The following is a 17,571-nucleotide window of genomic DNA, read 5'->3' on the forward strand; positions in this document are numbered from 1 at the left end:
CCTACTACATCTGACAGTGATGAATCAACCACCAAGGTCTGTTGCTTTGACCTCCAGAATACATTATGAGTCTGTCTGCCATTTTATTATTCAGCTCTGTTGTCCTAGTTCAGTTTATCATGATCTCCTTTTGGAACATTTTGAAGCTGCCCACTCATTTGTACAAATCTAGTCTTCCTTTCTTTAGTCATTTTTCCACACCACAGCCAACATGATATTTTCAAATTGTAAATCTTATCATTTCTGAACACTTGCTTTTAAAATAAAGACAAAAATGCCTAATGTGTTGTAAGTGACCCTTACCTCACTCTATTCTACCCCTTCATCTTAGAGCTGCAGCCATGATTTCTCTTACCTCAGGACCTTTGCACATGCACTTCCTGTGGACTGAAATAATTCCCTTCCTCACTTTACCTGACTACTGCATCCTCATCCTCAGTTCAAGTGTATTTACTCAGAAAAAATTTCCTGGCCCCTCTGACTATATCACTGTTTGCATGCTATGTGCTAATGGGATCGTGTTCTATTGCTTTAATAATGTAAACTGCATTTTATACTAATTATGCTATAATTTATAATAGACATAGTAGTAAGAAAAAAAAAACAATTACATCATTTACATGTCTTAAGGAAAAATCATATTCTTCCTCCTATTCTTCCTACCTTCTCTTCTTTCTTCCATCCATATGTTCATATTGATCTAGTTCAAAATAAAAATCATTTATTTACAACAGATTTTAAAATCTTGCTTTCTTTTTCCTGATTCATAAGTATGCTTTGAATTTCATCTGACCAATTTTTATTAAGGGTAGAAACATGTTTGTCCTCCTACGTATTAAAGAAATCGTTATTTATGTCTTAAGTCTGGAGGTACAACACTTAAAGCTGGATACTGATAGTGTATTTATACCTAATTATGTGTTGTATATACTAATCCACAATGGTGCAATTGTGTCTCATACATTTCACTGAGTATTCTTTTGGGAAATTTCAATCTAAGTGTCAACATTTTTCTGGGTTCAATTGTGTGGATTAAATCGTCTGGAAAATAGCTAGGCTGAGAAAGCCATGTTGAGGTTATTACAACAGCACTTCAGTGAAAAATTAGAGTGTCAAAAAAGAGTGTACTCAGATGAATAACTTCATAAGGATTTTATACAAAGGGACAAGTGGTTTCCTAGGGAAAGAGAAGATGATCTTGTCTTTGGTTCAACATTTAAAAATGATAATAAATCAGATTAATGCCAGTCTAATGGCTCCTATTTTGGAACAATAAAGATTTCTGCTAGGGTTGGATTTGGGTTTAAGCACTACAATTTCATAACTTAAAGATGGCTGCTTAATTCACTTCAGAGAGTCAGGATGAAAGTCACGTCCCTGGAGAACTACAAGGACCTCTCCTTATTGAGGGTTTTTGGGTTTTTTTTTAAGAAAATTGCTGCACAAAATAGTATGCAAGCTCCATTCAGGAAAAAAAAAAAAAAAAAAGCAGTGTTGACTCCTGGCACAGAACCCTTATGTGCCAACTAGCTTGCCCAGGCCCAGGACAGTTCTCCTTCTCCTGAGACCTTGACTTTAAGTCAGTCATCAAAGCAGCCTTTTACTGTGCTGAAGTCTGTTACCCATGTGCACAGTCTAAAGAAATATAAATAGTCCCTTATTTCACTGAATTTTGTTTGTGGACACATCATCTTATTCTGAACAGAACTGAAAACCAAGAAGTAAGTACAAAAAGCATTTGCCCAAAAAACCTATCACAAAGTCCATGCAATAATATTATTCTTGTTAACCTATTACCTAACATTTCCCAAACCATATTTCCTAAATCACTTGCTACAGAAACAAGGGTTTTAAAAAGTTCTTATACTTTGTCTCCTTCTCAGAGATATACAGCATTAAAGAAACACTTCACTTTATTTAACCTTCTGTGTCAAAAATTTAACAAAACTAATTCCTCAACTCTTATTTTTGCTGAAGTAGTCCAATGTTGGAAACTGTGTATTAATTAACTGTGTATTAATGTTGGAAAGTGTCTTGGTGACAGAACCCTCATATTAAACTTGAATGATTCTGCAGTAACTTTCAAAGTGCCTGTTTAGAGTACTAGTTTTTTATTAAAAAATTAAATGAATAAATGGATGGGTTAGTGGATGGTTGAACAGATAGGAGGATTAACAAGTAAATAAATGAATAAAAATAATCTTTAGGCCTAACACAATGAATATAATTATTAAACATAGTATAGTAAAGATGAAATAAGGGTTGCTAATGTCATTGGATACTGCCAGTAAAATGAACTAGTATTTGCAATTATAGAAAATAGTAACTCAAATTTACTCCTCACACAAGTGAATCTCTATGACAATTAACCCTTACTTGGCACTTAACATCATCATTTTAATCAACATATGAATAGTTTGAGGTTACTTCTTCCAAGTCTCTTCCTCTTTCACTTCCACCTTCCTCAAACCCCTTACTCTATCCAATCAAATCTTCTGTTATACTGTGAATCCTGTTTATATTTCTATATACAACATTACAATTGCATATTAATATTTTGCCCCCTCCGTTAATAATACATAAGCTCTTAATATGTGTCAAGTACTCTTCTAAGCACTCCCCATGCATTATCTCATTTATTCCTGAGCTCTCATCTGTAGCTGTTAATATTTTTCTCACTTTATGTATATGGACACTGAGGAGGTAAGGACTTTGCTCCAGTCTATGCAGCTAATCAGGGAGAGAGCTGAGATATCAGCCCAGATGTCTAACTGAAAAACCCTTATTTGGCAGTGTTCTCCTCTATTTATATTTCCTCCATGCTAGAGGGGCGGTGTCTCTTGCTTGTTTGTCCTTAACGGCAAGAGCTTTTTCTCCTGGTAACTCAAATTAACTCCTCACACATGTGAATCTCTATGACAATGAATAAAATGAAACCTATACCCTAAATTGAAGCTCAGAGTATCATTGCATTACAATATAATAATTATTGTTCATCATAATGATTGTAAGGCATTAAGGAAAGCATAAAATATGGTGACTATATTCTACCTCCAAAAGATAAAGTAGTCTATAATATAGTTGAATATTCATTGTGGCTTAAGATACCAGGGTTTTAAAGGAGCAAATCCTCTGTTAGTTTGAAAACACCCTATTTAGTAAAACATCATCCATTAGACAGGTGATCAAAAATAAATAATGCCCTTTGAGTTCTAGATGGCAGTTTTATCATATTCAGCTTGCACAGCTTAGGTATCAGGTATTCTATTCTTGCTTTTTGCAACTCCTTGTTGGAGTAGTAATAAAATATGGCACGACAGGAGTTACTTGATGAAGTGATTTAAAACTTCAACATGTTTCCCGTTCAGATCTAACATCCTTAGTCAGCTGATGGTTGGAGATTAATGTCACAATTAGTATGTGGATGTTTGATATGCTAGCCTCCTGGGTTTGGAGCACTTGTAAAATGCTGTGGCTCAGCTGGGCATTTTGTTGCCACAGCTCATAAACGTAATGTAAACAGACATCTGCTGGGCCTCTGCGGAGATGGGGTCTGAAGCTAGGCAAGGACTTGATTTAGCTTAAAAAAGAAACAAGACTTTCAATGTGAAAATATTGTTTTCAGCAGGTAAATATCGCAACAAATTTTGTAGACTCTTATCCGATCACCGGAAAGTCAAATTGTGCACATTCTCCATTCACGCTGTGTGAGATTAATAGATTATAAACTGGTTGTAGTTTGTTCTGGTCATTATGCATGAGAAATAGCGTGTCTCTTGAAATGTCTTTAAAAATTGGAAGTGATGCTAGTTATACTTTTAGACTTAAAACACAACTGAGAGATAGCACAGACTGAGTCCATGGACACTAGAAATTTATCGAATCTTTCTTTAAAGCTTTTTATTTTTATTTGTTTCATTAATGAGGTCCCAGGAATTGTATATAAAAATTTATAATGCCCAAATGATTGGACTTAAATTTGTGAGTTCAGGAAGGACTAATTAACTGGCAGTTCTCATTAGTTTAAAAGTACTTTTAAATTATATTTAGCAAAGGTGTTTTAGGTTTTCATGAAGCATGAGATGGTGTAGGAGATTGATTCAGCATCTTGACTCCGTACTTTACAGCAAGAAGACAAACTATGGAGGTTTCCTAGATTTGATGAATTTATACATTTAAGGCAAGACTACAAACTTAAAAATTTTATGATGGTTTCCCAAAGTTACACACACACACACACACACACACACACACTCACGATTAACGGAAATGATGGAACTATGTCTGTATCAAAGATCACACTACTACACTTCACCAAGAATAAGTCTTTATTGATTTTCATCTGAAATCTATCACAAACAACTAAATATATTAGGTTGGTAGAAAAGTAATTGCAGTTTAGAAAGTTAAAAATAATTGCAGGGGGCGGCTGGATGGCTCAGTTGGTTAGAGCTTGAGCTCTCAACAACAAGATTTGCCGGTTCAATTCCCTGCAACTAAAGATTGAAAACGGCAACTGGACTTGGAGCTGAGCTGCACTCTCCACAACTAGATTGAAGGACAACTACTTGGAGCTGATGGGACCTAGAGAAGCACACTATTCCCCAACGTTCCCCAATAAAAATTATTTTTAAAAAATTGCAAAAACCACAATTACTTTTGCACCAACCTAATATTTATATATCTCAGTGAAGGAAATATTTTTATGTAAAGATATATTGAAATGTGAGAAAAATTAAAAGACAACAAAATATTTGGATTACAGAAAACATACAAATAGGAGTTATACTATTATCTACTTATATTTATAGACGTTAAAGTATCATTACTCTGTTCACTAATTCTCAAAGCATTATAGTGAATGCTTTGAGATGTGAGCATTTCCCAAAGCTCTGATACAACTTCGATCAAGTATATGGTTCAAATCCTTTGGAATGTTACAGATAAGGGTCCTTTATAGTATAGCTGGTACTAGCTTTAAAAATAGCTGATACTCAGGTGAAAACATGATTTGTTCATCAAGTGGTTGTTTACATATGCAGTTTAAAATATGTCCTATTATTCAGGGGAAAGAAATTGCTTTTGAAAGTCTGAAGAGTTTTAAAAGGAAGAATATTAAATATTAGTAGTAAATCTAAACAGGACACCCTTTAATTACTGTAAATGTATAAACAATGTTATGAAATAAAATGTCTAAAGGTTCTAAAGGTTGATTCCTTTATTATTTCGTTTTGCTGTTTTAAAGACAGCACGTCACATGATATAATTCTGCCTTTATAAGCAGGTAGACAAAAGAAATGTTCACATTTTAAGTTTACGTTGTTTTTTTTTTTAGATAATGGACTAGCTCCTACAGGCCTTTATGATGTGCTGCAGTCATTATGCAAAGACTGAAACAGTCCATTTGACTTACATGTCTGCTCTGGATCAGCAGCCTCCTTTCAAGCCCCCTGAGACATCCTGATGGGTCTCTTGTTACAGAAGTATCAGTGTGGTAGCACAGGCAAGAGGCATGTCACTTGCTTTTACATGTCCTTAGGGTAGTACTATCATTTCTTTCAATACTAATGGGTCTGACTTCCTCTCTAGAAGCTTGTATGATCCCTATGATACTAATGGGATGTGGCAAGTGGCTTTGACAAAACAGAGATTTCTGTCATATTCCTGTAGCCTCCTATAGGTGGTCCCAAAGCTCATGGGGGATGTCCAAGAGAGGACCACCAGGCTAAACAACGAATTGTTGCCCTTGAGTAGAGGCAATGTTAAGTGCTTGATTCTCCTTCCTAGGAACAAATAACACTTGGAAACCTTCAATTTAAAACTGAAAAGAAAAGGAAAATCACACATTTTAAACAGTGTCACATTTTAAATGTGAATTAAAACTCTTTTACATATCATTTCTCTTCCTGTTTTTGTTTTCTTTTAATAACTCGGTTAAAACAAGCTTACTCTGGTATCAGTTTTCAAAGGAAATTGCTGCCTTCGAAGCTGAGTCTACATATTGGTCTGTGATGATTCTTTAATCTACTCTGTTCATCCATAGGTAAGAAAAAGAGACACGTGGAAAAAATTAAGAATTGTTCAATGTCCTGCAGAGGAGCTTTGAGATTTAAACTCAGGCACAGTCCAGGGTTCCCTACAGGGACCTTGTCACCTGTCCCTGGAGGGCCGGGGGAGAAACGTTGTTCAAGAGAACATTGCCACAGATTCACAATGAATTACCTGATGAGTAATTTGCTGTTGGAATCTGTGAGTTTAATGAAGCCTTCTCATCCTGGTCCAGAATACAACTGTCCAGATACTTCCACTACTGGTTTATAGCAAAACAATGTGGTTATTGCTTATCAGTACTTCTTTTTACATTTACAACAGAACAGAATTATGGAAAAAGAATAAGAACTTCTGCATTTGAAGTAACATATATGGTTTATGTATTTTTATAATAAAAGTTTCTACTTTTCATTTCAAGAATTGGAGATGATTATGCTTCTCTGCTATAGGTATTGCTGGGGAGTACACCATATTTGTGAATAAAAATGTGAAGTGATTGTTTCTTGAATATACTAGAGACTGACTAAGCATTTGTGGACTCACTGTGATGAATGGACTGACCTACTCCATGGAAAAGAGAAGTGTTTTTTTTTGCTGGTTGATAACTTGTGCTATTATAAATGTACACTCATACATCAATATTTTTAGATAATAAAATATTCAGATTATCATTGGATAAGATCATTGTAGCCTACATCACTTTTATCTCTGGCATTCTGCATGGTGTGATTTTTATGCTAAACTTTCTATGCTAAGAATAAGTGCAATCATTTTCTCCAATGTAAGGCTTTTAATATGATAAAATGGATACAATCTTCATTGGTCTTGATAGTATAAGGATATTTAATATGTGACCATTTTTCATTTTCAGAAAAGAAAACTCACAGCAATATACATTGAAAAAAATGACTTAAAATCATATATGTGTGCCAGTTCTTGTTTCAACCTTACCAATTTATAAAATATGAAGGTCTTTCAAATAGAATAATCCCTTTTCCTTTGTGTCTCGTGTTATTCTTTACCTGAAAGGTGTAATAATAAGGAGGTCATTACTGTCCCTGAGAAGTAAATTAGGATCTTTTTATTTCCTTTTTCTTTCATGTGACTATTTATTTCTTAACTAGTGTGACAAATGTGGTTTAAAATAAAAATTGTGCTATTACCAATGAAAAATGTGTGGGCAGCTGCTGTGCTGGCAATAGCAAAATGTCACAGAGCACTAATTTTCCTCTTGAGGTGGTGGAGTGGTGATTGTGGAAAAAGTTGTAATAAGCAGAATAATGCAGTGGTTAATGTTATAGCAGAATGAAATTTTACTTTAATTTACTGAAAACATACACATTAATAAGCAGCAATTTGTAACTATTCACAAAACATAGTTGTTAGGCATCAAATTATTTTTTTCTTCCTTTCATTGTGAGTTAATCAAGATTTTTAGGCACACTACAGATTAAGAGAAAAACACATTTTACAAAATTAGTGGTAACTTAGATTTAAACAGTTTGAAAATGTCAAAAAAAATGTTAGAACATGAGTAAATATCTTCAAAACACTAAACAAATTTGGAACTGTTTCAATAGCTTTGTTAGTCACAAATTTGACTAGAATAGTGCATATTATGATTATCAGAAGACTAGCATATACTATTGACTAGAAGTTCAAAATGAGCTATGGTTCTTAATAAGATTTTATTACATGTTTCATTAAAGTTACTGACAATCCACATTTATTACGTTTGCAACATTTGGATAGAAAAACACATGATGTAAGTGTGCCCCCATGTGGCTATACATAGTTTGTAAGAATGTCAAAAAAAACCTAAATGGAAAGAGGGCGTTAACTGGTTCTATATTACCTAGTAAGTACTTACTCCATCCCAGGCAGAGTTGGTTGTTTCTCCTACTTTTAAATTTATTCTAAGTTAGAGAAGTCACAATTATTCGCATAGTTCTTACAAATATTTTATTTTTAGTTGCCATACATGTTAACCAACACATCTGCCTCTGATTCTGAAGTAGTATAACAGTAAAAACCATAAATCAACACAAAAATCTTATTTTTCCTTGTATACATAATTATTTGATTAAGTCAAGCCTGAGTAATTCTCTGCAAGTATTTTAAAATACATTTTGTGATTGAAATAGGATGATAGATCAAGTAAAATATTTGTATTAGGGCAGACTCAGGGCCTGAAAACATAGTTTGCCCATTTGTGTGATGTACATGAAGACTGCTGTTTGTTTATAAATTTTGTAAATCAACTAAATATTGGATATCTATAATGTATATTGTAGATGCCACAGAATTTGAAACCTCTTTTCCATAGAGCTTCTTTGTAGAGTTGCCAACATTTCTATTTTGACACATAGATATTACCCAATTTATACCCCTCTTCATTTAACTCTCTAGTCACTAGTCCCACAATGCAAAGACTTATCTATTGACCAGTTCATGCTTCTGGAAAAACTCTGGAAGGAGTAGTCATTAATGATCCCATTAAAGATAAACCCGCGCCCGATTGCTGAGGTAGTGCAGTGTGTCTGCAATTCGACAAATCTTAGAAATGAATGAGTTGGGAGTGTTAGAAATCTAAGGCAAGCAGGATTTGGGGACATTCTGAGTCAGGAAGCAAAACATCAAATAACATGAAAGTATCAGTATATTCACTTTTAAACTTAGAATGACAAAAACTAAGACTGCTTCTTTGAGACACTACAAATGCAAGAACCCTACTGTACAATTAAAAGGTTGAATTTTCAATTAACACAGGTGTTTTCAATTCTTTAAAACAACTTTAACATTGCTGGTCTCAGTGAGAGTTTCTTCCGGCTAAAGCATAGCTCCCCATATTTTCCATTTTGTTACTTTTTTTATAACTCAAAATGCTGTGCATCTACTCCAACCATTTTTTATTAAATATTTAAAAAATGTATAATCAGGAATAGACTCAATTTTAAGGAGAGCAATCATTAAAGAAATAATGCAAACTTTTAAAAATATTTTCTCTATTAAATATTTCTCTACTTAACTAAAATTTGTTTAGCATAGCAACTGTTTTTGATTTTCAAGAAAAATTTCTTTAATTTCAATCACAGGATTAGAAGAAATTTGTTCATTTGTTTGTTTTTGTTTGTTTTAATAATCCAAACTTACCTCTAGTTTCAGTATGGTCATTTAACATATTCGTTAAAGTACTTAAAGAACAATATTCCATAAATAAGTATTGATGCCTGTCAATTTTTTCTGCAGATTAAAATGTATTATATGTTTTTTAAAACAAATTGAACCATTTATTACCCCACCTTGTTATCTAAAAGAGGAATCCTAAAGGAAAGTGAGAGTCAAAATCTTAATAGTAATATTTCAAAAAGTATCTTACTTCTTTCTGGAAAATTTTCCTCACACTGAGGGAAAAGAATAAAGTTAAAGTAGAGTAGGGAAAAAAAGACAAAGCAATGGATGAAATGATAGTATTTATAACCTTAATTTAAAACTTCATAGCATTGAATATCTCTTAGCAAAATGTTGGATTGTTTTCATTTAGACATTGGTTCTTAGCCAGGAAATTTTACTGAGTATCTGAACTAAATATTTTCACATGTTTTTTTTTTTTTTTTGGTCCTTGGTATCTTAGGCTCCTTAAAAATTTATATTTGGCAAAGAAATTCCAAAATATTTTTCTTATAACCTTTTTTATTTGAAAAATTTATTTATAACTCTTTTTGTGTTTTTGAAAATAAATCCAGAGACACTCTAGTCAAGGTAACTTACTGAGCTATCTAAATCAACCTAAGCTACAGATTGGCAAATTGCTAATTTATGTTTCTTTTATCTCATCTAGACTATAGAAACCTAATTAGCTGTCTTTTCAGAGTAGTTCTACCTCTCATGCCCTGACCTACTGTTTTGACTTATATCATCTTCTGCAACTGTTGAAAGTAAAAATATTGAAACATGCTTAAAAAGTACACGTTGTAAGTGGTACATACTTTAAAAAAGGTCTTCTTTTCTGTTCATAAATAATAGGTTTTGGTTTGTAAGACCCCAAAACAGCTTTGAAAAAGGAGGCTTTGACCATTGGCATACCGTATAACATTTAGAATGAACCATAGAATATTAATAGAGAAGCTCAGTGTTACTCTTCTAAAATATCTCTAACTACTCACTCTTTCTACTTCTTATCCCCAAAAACCAAACCTAGTAGTGCTAAGACAGTCAGTTATTTTTTTTCTCTTTTATAGTCTAGAATTAACCCTATATCATCAATTATAATAATGTTCCTTGCTGCTCTGGAATAAAATGTGGGAAATGAGTGGTCCATTGAGAACTTTTGTTCACCCTGAAAGCCTTACATTGTATATTCAGCCATACATGGTCCCGTTTCCAACCAAATTGGGACAAAAAAATTGGTAGAAATCCTCAATTCTAAGGGTAAATTCAGTATTAATGATATTTTCTAAGTGAAAAAAATGCATGCATTTCTTTTGCATATATAGTTTCCCAATAGCAAGTACATGTTTCATTTTGACCAATAAAACACCACATGTATCATCTTTCAATAGTCTCGACAGCATAGGCACAGTTACATTATTAACAGAAATGAATGAACCTCAAAATCTGGACAATAATATGGATTACCTTTCATTTTTAATTATTCTGTGATTAAAAACGGGCCACAATGCAGAAATTTATTTCTAAGCACATTCGGTGTCAATGATATGTACTGATTTAACATTACTAAAATGTATCAGTTTTCAGACTTGAGGACTTCAAAGATACTCCCAATCACAATGTCCCAGAGTAATGGAAACTTACCCAGATATAGGTGACAATACATTAAAACTTTTTGTGAAAGTTTTTGCTTTATAATGCTAATTATATTTTTAAATAAGTTAATATCTATTAAAACTAAACACATCACATAGCCTCATTCCTTTCATATCTTGAAAAATGTACATAAGCAAGAATGGGAGAAAAAAAGTATTGATTAGAAAAGCCCACAGTCTTTCAGATTCTCTTTGATTATTATATCTGTTACTGCATCAAACACAAACTTGACATTTTGGGTATCTGTAGCGCAGGTCATGTGAGAATAAATTTCCTTATCTTCTTTTTTTAAATTCAGGTCTAGAAACTGGTTCTTGATGTAATTCCCTGCATCTTCAAATGTATTTGGACCTTGTTAAAAATAATAATAATAATAAAGTAGTAAACTTTAATTGAATTAAAAACAAAATTATAAATATTGGTAAATTTTAGAATTTCACTTTGTGAGCTGCTATTTGATGTACTCTGTATTGAAAAATCAATATTAGTAATAGTCAGTTATCTGGGATTTACGTGACACCTACTTTGTGCTGGGAACTATGCCTACCCACTGAAATGTGACCTCTGCATCAAAAAGCTCACAATACAGTAGAAGTAATTATATATATATATATATATATATATATATATATATATATATATATATGTATATATATGTATATGTATATATGTATCTATAAAGTAATTATATATATATATCATATGACATGTATGTGAAAGGCTGTGTATGTATATGTGTACATGGGTCTGTGCATGTGCTTTAATATGAACTGAAAGAAGAACATAAATTATACATGACTGAACTACAGAATGAGTTCGTATTTGACCTGGACCTTTGGAAATAGCTAGAATAGAGAAGAAAAATAGTATGAGTGAAAACCAAAAGTGAGAGTGAGAATGGCCTGTAACACTAGACTTGATGGTAGGGTTAGGAAGTGAATGTGTACTTTGGAGAATACAGTCGAGTGGAAATTAAAGATTCATTTAGAGGAATTGTAGGAAATGAAGTAGAACAGATGGTTTGGGCCAGATTATGTACTACGTTGCTAAACCAAACAAAGTAGCTGTGATGAGATATGTAAGACCACAGAGAATTGCTCTTGACTGATGTTTTAGTAGAGTTTAATAAAGAGCCAGTGAAGGCTGTGTCGAGCAAGATTAGACTAGTAGCAGGATACACAATGGGTCAATTGGAAAAAGGCAGAAATAAAATAAGAAGGCTAATCAATACAGGGCAGCTAAAAGTGACCCGTTGATGTACTTTATAAGAGAAATTGCTTAGTAGGGACCTTACACAGGCTAAGACAATAGCACAAAGATTTTCCAAGGAGGTAAGATTTTGTTCCCACTTTATTGTTACTAGGAGAAAAATTCCAGGAGGGACAATCTTTAAAACAAAGAACTTGGCTAACATCCAAAATACTGACCACACTAAATGATGACAAAGATGTGGAGCCCCAGGAACTCTCATTTAATGATGGTGGGAATGCAAAATGAAACAGGCACCTTGGAAGACAGTTTGGCAATTTCTTACAAAACTAAACAATTTCTTATCATACAATCCAGAACTTGTGCTCCTGGGTATTTACACCAAAAATTATATCCATACCAAAACCAGCGTGAGGATGTTTATAGCAGCTTTATTCATGATTACCCCAAATTGGAGGCAACCAAGATGTCCTTCAATAGGTGAAATGGTAAAGAACCTAGTTTGTTTATGAAATGTAATATTACTTAGCAATAAAAAAAAAGAGCTATCAACCTATGAAAAGATATGGAGGGCACTTAAATGCATACTCCATTTAAAATTGAAAAAATTAAAGAAGTTAGAAAATTCCACATATTGTATGATTCCAGCTATATGACAAGAATTCATTACTACATAGTTAAAGGAAAAGTATCTTACCAGTGTATTCTGGAAAGCAGACACTAAGATGCACTTTGGTTACTTTTTCTTGAAAGAGATCTTTTTTATTGAGAAACAGGACAATGGAGGTTGTTGCAAAGTACTTGTGATTACAGATACTGTTGAACAGGTGAAGGCTTTCATGCATTCTGTTCTGTGTGGTTTAAAAGATGAGAATGTGTGGGGTTATTATCTGCAAAATACTCATGTTGGGCATTATAAACAAGGGTCTAGAAATAACATATTTTTTTGGAAGGCCTTAATTGTGATAGAAAATGTGGTCATAATGTTGGAAACTACAAACTCATGTTTTTCACCCTGGCATTATTTTCCTTTCGGACTTACCGCTTCTTCATCTTCCACTAGGACCATGTCATAGGCACTGAGTGCAGCACAAAATATTATGCATGTAACACCTTCAAAGCAGTGAATCCATTTCTTTCTTTCAGATCTCTGTCCACCTACATCGAACATTCTTTGAAAAAGTAAAAATAACAGAATAACAAATTTTACAAATATCCTCCACAATTCATAGTAAGATTAATATTTAGACTTATAGATGAATGCTGTCATATCTTTAAAAGTTTCCTTTTAAATTTTTATTGATTATAGAATAAGACTTATTTGGCCAATTTTCATCTCTAGCACTAAAAAATGAAATTTTTTTTTTTTTTAAAGTCATGCAGACTAGAATAAAATAATTCACACACTGACTTTGGGCACCTGGGAAATTTAAAGTAGTTTAGAGTTTTAGTAAGAAAGTTAGCCTTAGGAGATTCTGATCAAAGTCTATATATAGTCTTGAATTGACAGAACCAACAAGAAGATTGGAAGCTACCATAGTTCTGATATTATGATTCACGGCTATTTTCTTAGCTCCTTCTAGATTCATTCATTCTTGCACTCAAATAGTTATTTAAATTGATCATGAGTTGAAATAATTAATATTGTTAAAATGTCCTTACTACCCAAAGCGATTTCCAGAATCAATGTAATCCCTATCAAAATGGTAATTATTACAGAAATACAAAAAAAAAAAAAAAATCCTAAAATTAGTAAGGAACCACAAAAGACCCCCAATAGCCAAAGCAATTTTGAGAAAGAAGAACAAAGCTTGAGGCATCATGTTCCATGATTTCAAACTATATTACAAAGATATAGTAATTAATACAGCATAGTATCAGCATAAAAACAGACACATAGACACAATAGAACAGAATAGAGAGCCCAGAAAAAACCCATGCATGTATGGTCAATTAATTTATGACAAAGGAGCCAAGAATATATAATGGGGAAAGGACAGTCTCTTCATTAAATGGTGTTGGGAAAACTGGATTCATATGAAAAAGAATGAAACTGAATGATAATCTTACCCCATACACAAAAATTAACCCAAGATGGATTAAAAACTTGAGTGTAAGACCTGAAACCATAAAACTCCTAGAAGAAAAAATAAGTGAAAACTCCTTGACATAGGTCTTGCTAATGACTTTTTAAATCTGATACCAAAAGCAAAAGCAACTAAAGCAGAAATAAGCAAATGGGAATATATTGAATGAAAAAGCTTTTGCACAACAAAGGAAACTATCAAGAAAGTAAAAAAAGCAACCTACTAAATAGGAAAAAAAATTGCAAGTCATATATCTAGTAAGGGGTTAAGAGTCAAGATAAATAAATCATACAATTCAATAGCAAAAAACAAACATCACGTTTAAAATTGGCAGACTTCCTGTCAAGATTTCAGAATAGGTAAACATTATACCTGCCTTCTCTCATGACTAAACTAAACTACAGAACAACCATCACGGAGAATTACCTAGCGTCTAGCTGAATTGGAGGGGCAGCTTTCTCCCAGACAGAAGTGCTGACAGAATCCATTGTTTCTTTGTTGAGCCCTCTACCTCCCAGCATGCTGACACAGGTGGCTTCCATATTTGAGTCTCCATCAACATAGCTAACACCATTCATCCACCATGTCTGGAATTCCTTCAGACCCCGCCACACCCAACTTTTGGGTACAAGCTGCATCTAGTGGCTCTTCCATACAAACGGCCAGTTTTGGCTGCAGACTTTCCTAAAATTTCTCAAAGTTTCACAAAACCCAAATAAGCAGCATCTGGCTTTAGTGTGTCCTATACCTCTTGCTGAGCAGTCCCATACCCGACACTAGTGACAGCTGGATTCGATTTGCAGCTTGGCCTCTAAAGGCACCTACAAGCCCAGCACTGGTAACAGCCATCTGCAGATTGTTCTGTGGCTCATGCTAGGTGTTTCCGAGAAGGACACAGGCTGTGGCTGAACTTTACCTATGGAGGGACCCCGGTGCTGGCACATCCCGTGGTCAGAGTCAGACTGAGCTGGAGTATCACCCGGTCCTCCCTGAGGATGACACACAGAAAGGGCAGACTGGGCAGGTACCAGAGCCTTGCTAAAGCAAATCCTGCTCCATAGAGTTAGCCGCTGAACAGCTCTGCACTGCAGTCATGGCCAGTCCTCATAACCAATCAAACTGAGGATCAATCCCTTCCATTGATGTGCAAACAGCAACCAACTTTCAACTACTACAGGAGGGCAAACACAATCCACACAAGGAACACACCTGGAGCACCTAGCTCAGGAGACCAGGGAGACTGTGCCATTTGGTCCCATAGGACACCTGCTACATAAGGCCACTCTACTAAGACCAGGAGACATAGCAGCCCTACCTAATACATAGAAACAAACATAGTGAGGCAGCCAAAATGGAGAGACAAAAAACATGTCCCAAATGAAGGAACAGAGCATAGCTCCAGAAAAAGAACTGAAAAAAAAAGAAAAAGAAAAAAAAAGAAAGGAAACAAGCAATCTACAAGACAGAGTTGAAAACACTGGTTATAAGCATGCTCAGTGATCTCAGGGAGAACTTCAACAAAAAGAAAGGAAACATAAAATTGGATATGGAAAACATAAAAAAGAACCAGACAGAAATAAAGAATACAGTAACTGAAATGAAAAATACATTAGAGGGAATCAACAGTAGACTAGATGAAACAGAGGACTGAATCCGTAACTTAGAAGATTAGGTAGTAGAAAACACCCAGTCAGAACAAAAAAAACGAAAAAAGAATACCAAAAAAGGAGGATAGTTTAAGGGCCCCTTGGACAATATCAAACAGACCAACATTCGCAGCATATGGGTACCAGAAAACAAAGAGAGAGAGCAAGGAATTGAAAACCGATTTGAAGAAGTTATGAGTGAAAACTTCCCTAGGCTGGCAAATAGACATACAAGACCATGAAGGATAGAAAGTCTTAAAGAAATGAACCCAAAGAGGTCCACAACAAGAAATATCATAATTAAAATGACAAAGGTTAAAGACAAGGAGAGAATCTTAAAAGCAGTAAAAGAAAGGCAGTTAGTTAACTACAAGGGAGTTCCCATAAGACTGTCAGCTGATTTCTCAACAGAAACTTCCCAGGCCAGAAGGGATTGGCATGAAATATTCAAAGTGTTGAAAAGCAAGGACATACAACCAAAATAACTTTACCCAGCAAAGCTAATATTTAGAATTGAAGGACAAATAAGTAGCTTCCCAAACAAACAAACAAACAAACAAACAAAAAGCTATAGGAGTTCATCACCACCAATCCAGTATTATAAGAAATGTTAGAAGGATTTCTTTAAGATGAGAAAAAAAACAACATAAAAAATATGAATAATAAAATGGTAATAACTACATATCTATCAACAAGTATACTTGCAATGTAAATGGATTCAATGCTCCAATCAAAAAACATAGGAGGGCTGCATGGATCAGGAAATAAGACCCTTATATATACTACCGTAAGAGACTTATTTCAGATCAAAAGATGCACAAAGACTAAAAGCAAGGGGATGGGAAAAAGATGAAAATGGGAAAAGAAAAAAAAGAAATCTGGGGTAGCAATACTTGTACCAGACAAATTAGACTTTAAAACAAAGGCTTTAACAAGAGACAGAGAAGGACCCAGTAACCCCACTACTGGGTATTTATCTAAGAATCTCAAAATGCTACTTCCAGGGGACATGTGCATCCATATATCCTTGTAGCATTATTTCCAATAGCCAAGATGTGGAGGCAGCCCGAGTGTTTGTTGATGGATGAATGGATAAAGAGGAAGCGATATATATATATATGAATATTGTTCAGCTATGGTAGGGAATGGGTTCCTGCTATATATGGCAGCATGGATGGACCTGGAGGGTATTGTGCTGAGTGCAGTATGTCAGACAAAGAAAGACAGAGGTAATGTGATTTCACTTATGTGTCGAATCTAAAGCACAAAATAAACAAACAAACAAAATAGAAATAAACTCATAGATACAGAGAACATATTGATGGTTGCTTGATGGGAGGTGGGTTAGGGGGTAGGGAAAAAGGGGAAGGGATTAAGAAGTACAAATTTCTTATTACTAACTAGTGCTTTAGAGTATAGGATAAGGAATATAGTCAATAATATTGTAATAACTATGTATGATTCCAGGTGTGTATTAGAGTAGTCAGGGGATCACTTCTTAAGTTAAATAAATATCTAACCACTATATTGTACACCAGAAATTAATATAAAGTAATATTGAATATCAACTGTAATTGAAACATTAAAAAGGGGGGAAGGTGAAGAGGAATAAGAGGTTCAAATTTCCGGTTATAAAACAAATAAGTCATGGGGATGTAATGTACAACATAGGCAATATAGTCAATAATATTGTGATAGCGTGGTACAGTGTCTGATGGTTGCTGGACTTATCATAGTGATCACTTCTTTAG

General features: G+C 34.1%; 1 protein-coding gene across 2 annotated transcripts in view; it reads right to left on the minus strand.

The window, feature by feature from the left end:
* Window positions 1-9,652: 9,652 nt before the first annotated feature.
* Window positions 9,653-17,571, minus strand: part of GNAT3 (G protein subunit alpha transducin 3) — a 45,435-nt gene continuing 37,516 nt past the window's right edge. The window contains exons 6-8 of one of the 2 annotated variants that reach the window (XM_019746884.2): window positions 13,130-13,259; window positions 12,785-12,938; window positions 9,653-11,229 (exon numbers count right to left, since the gene is read on the minus strand). In XM_019746884.2, coding sequence (XP_019602443.2) covers window positions 11,039-11,229; window positions 12,785-12,938; window positions 13,130-13,259 — 475 coding nt within the window. In that variant the 3' untranslated portion in view covers window positions 9,653-11,038. The remainder of the gene's footprint in view (window positions 11,230-12,784; window positions 12,939-13,129; window positions 13,260-17,571) is intronic. The other variant, XM_019746885.2, reaches the window with a different exon arrangement.

Source organism: Rhinolophus sinicus, linkage group LG09 (genome assembly GCF_036562045.2).
Source record: "Rhinolophus sinicus isolate RSC01 linkage group LG09, ASM3656204v1, whole genome shotgun sequence".
In the NCBI taxonomy this organism is placed as follows: domain Eukaryota; kingdom Metazoa; phylum Chordata; class Mammalia; order Chiroptera; family Rhinolophidae; genus Rhinolophus; species Rhinolophus sinicus.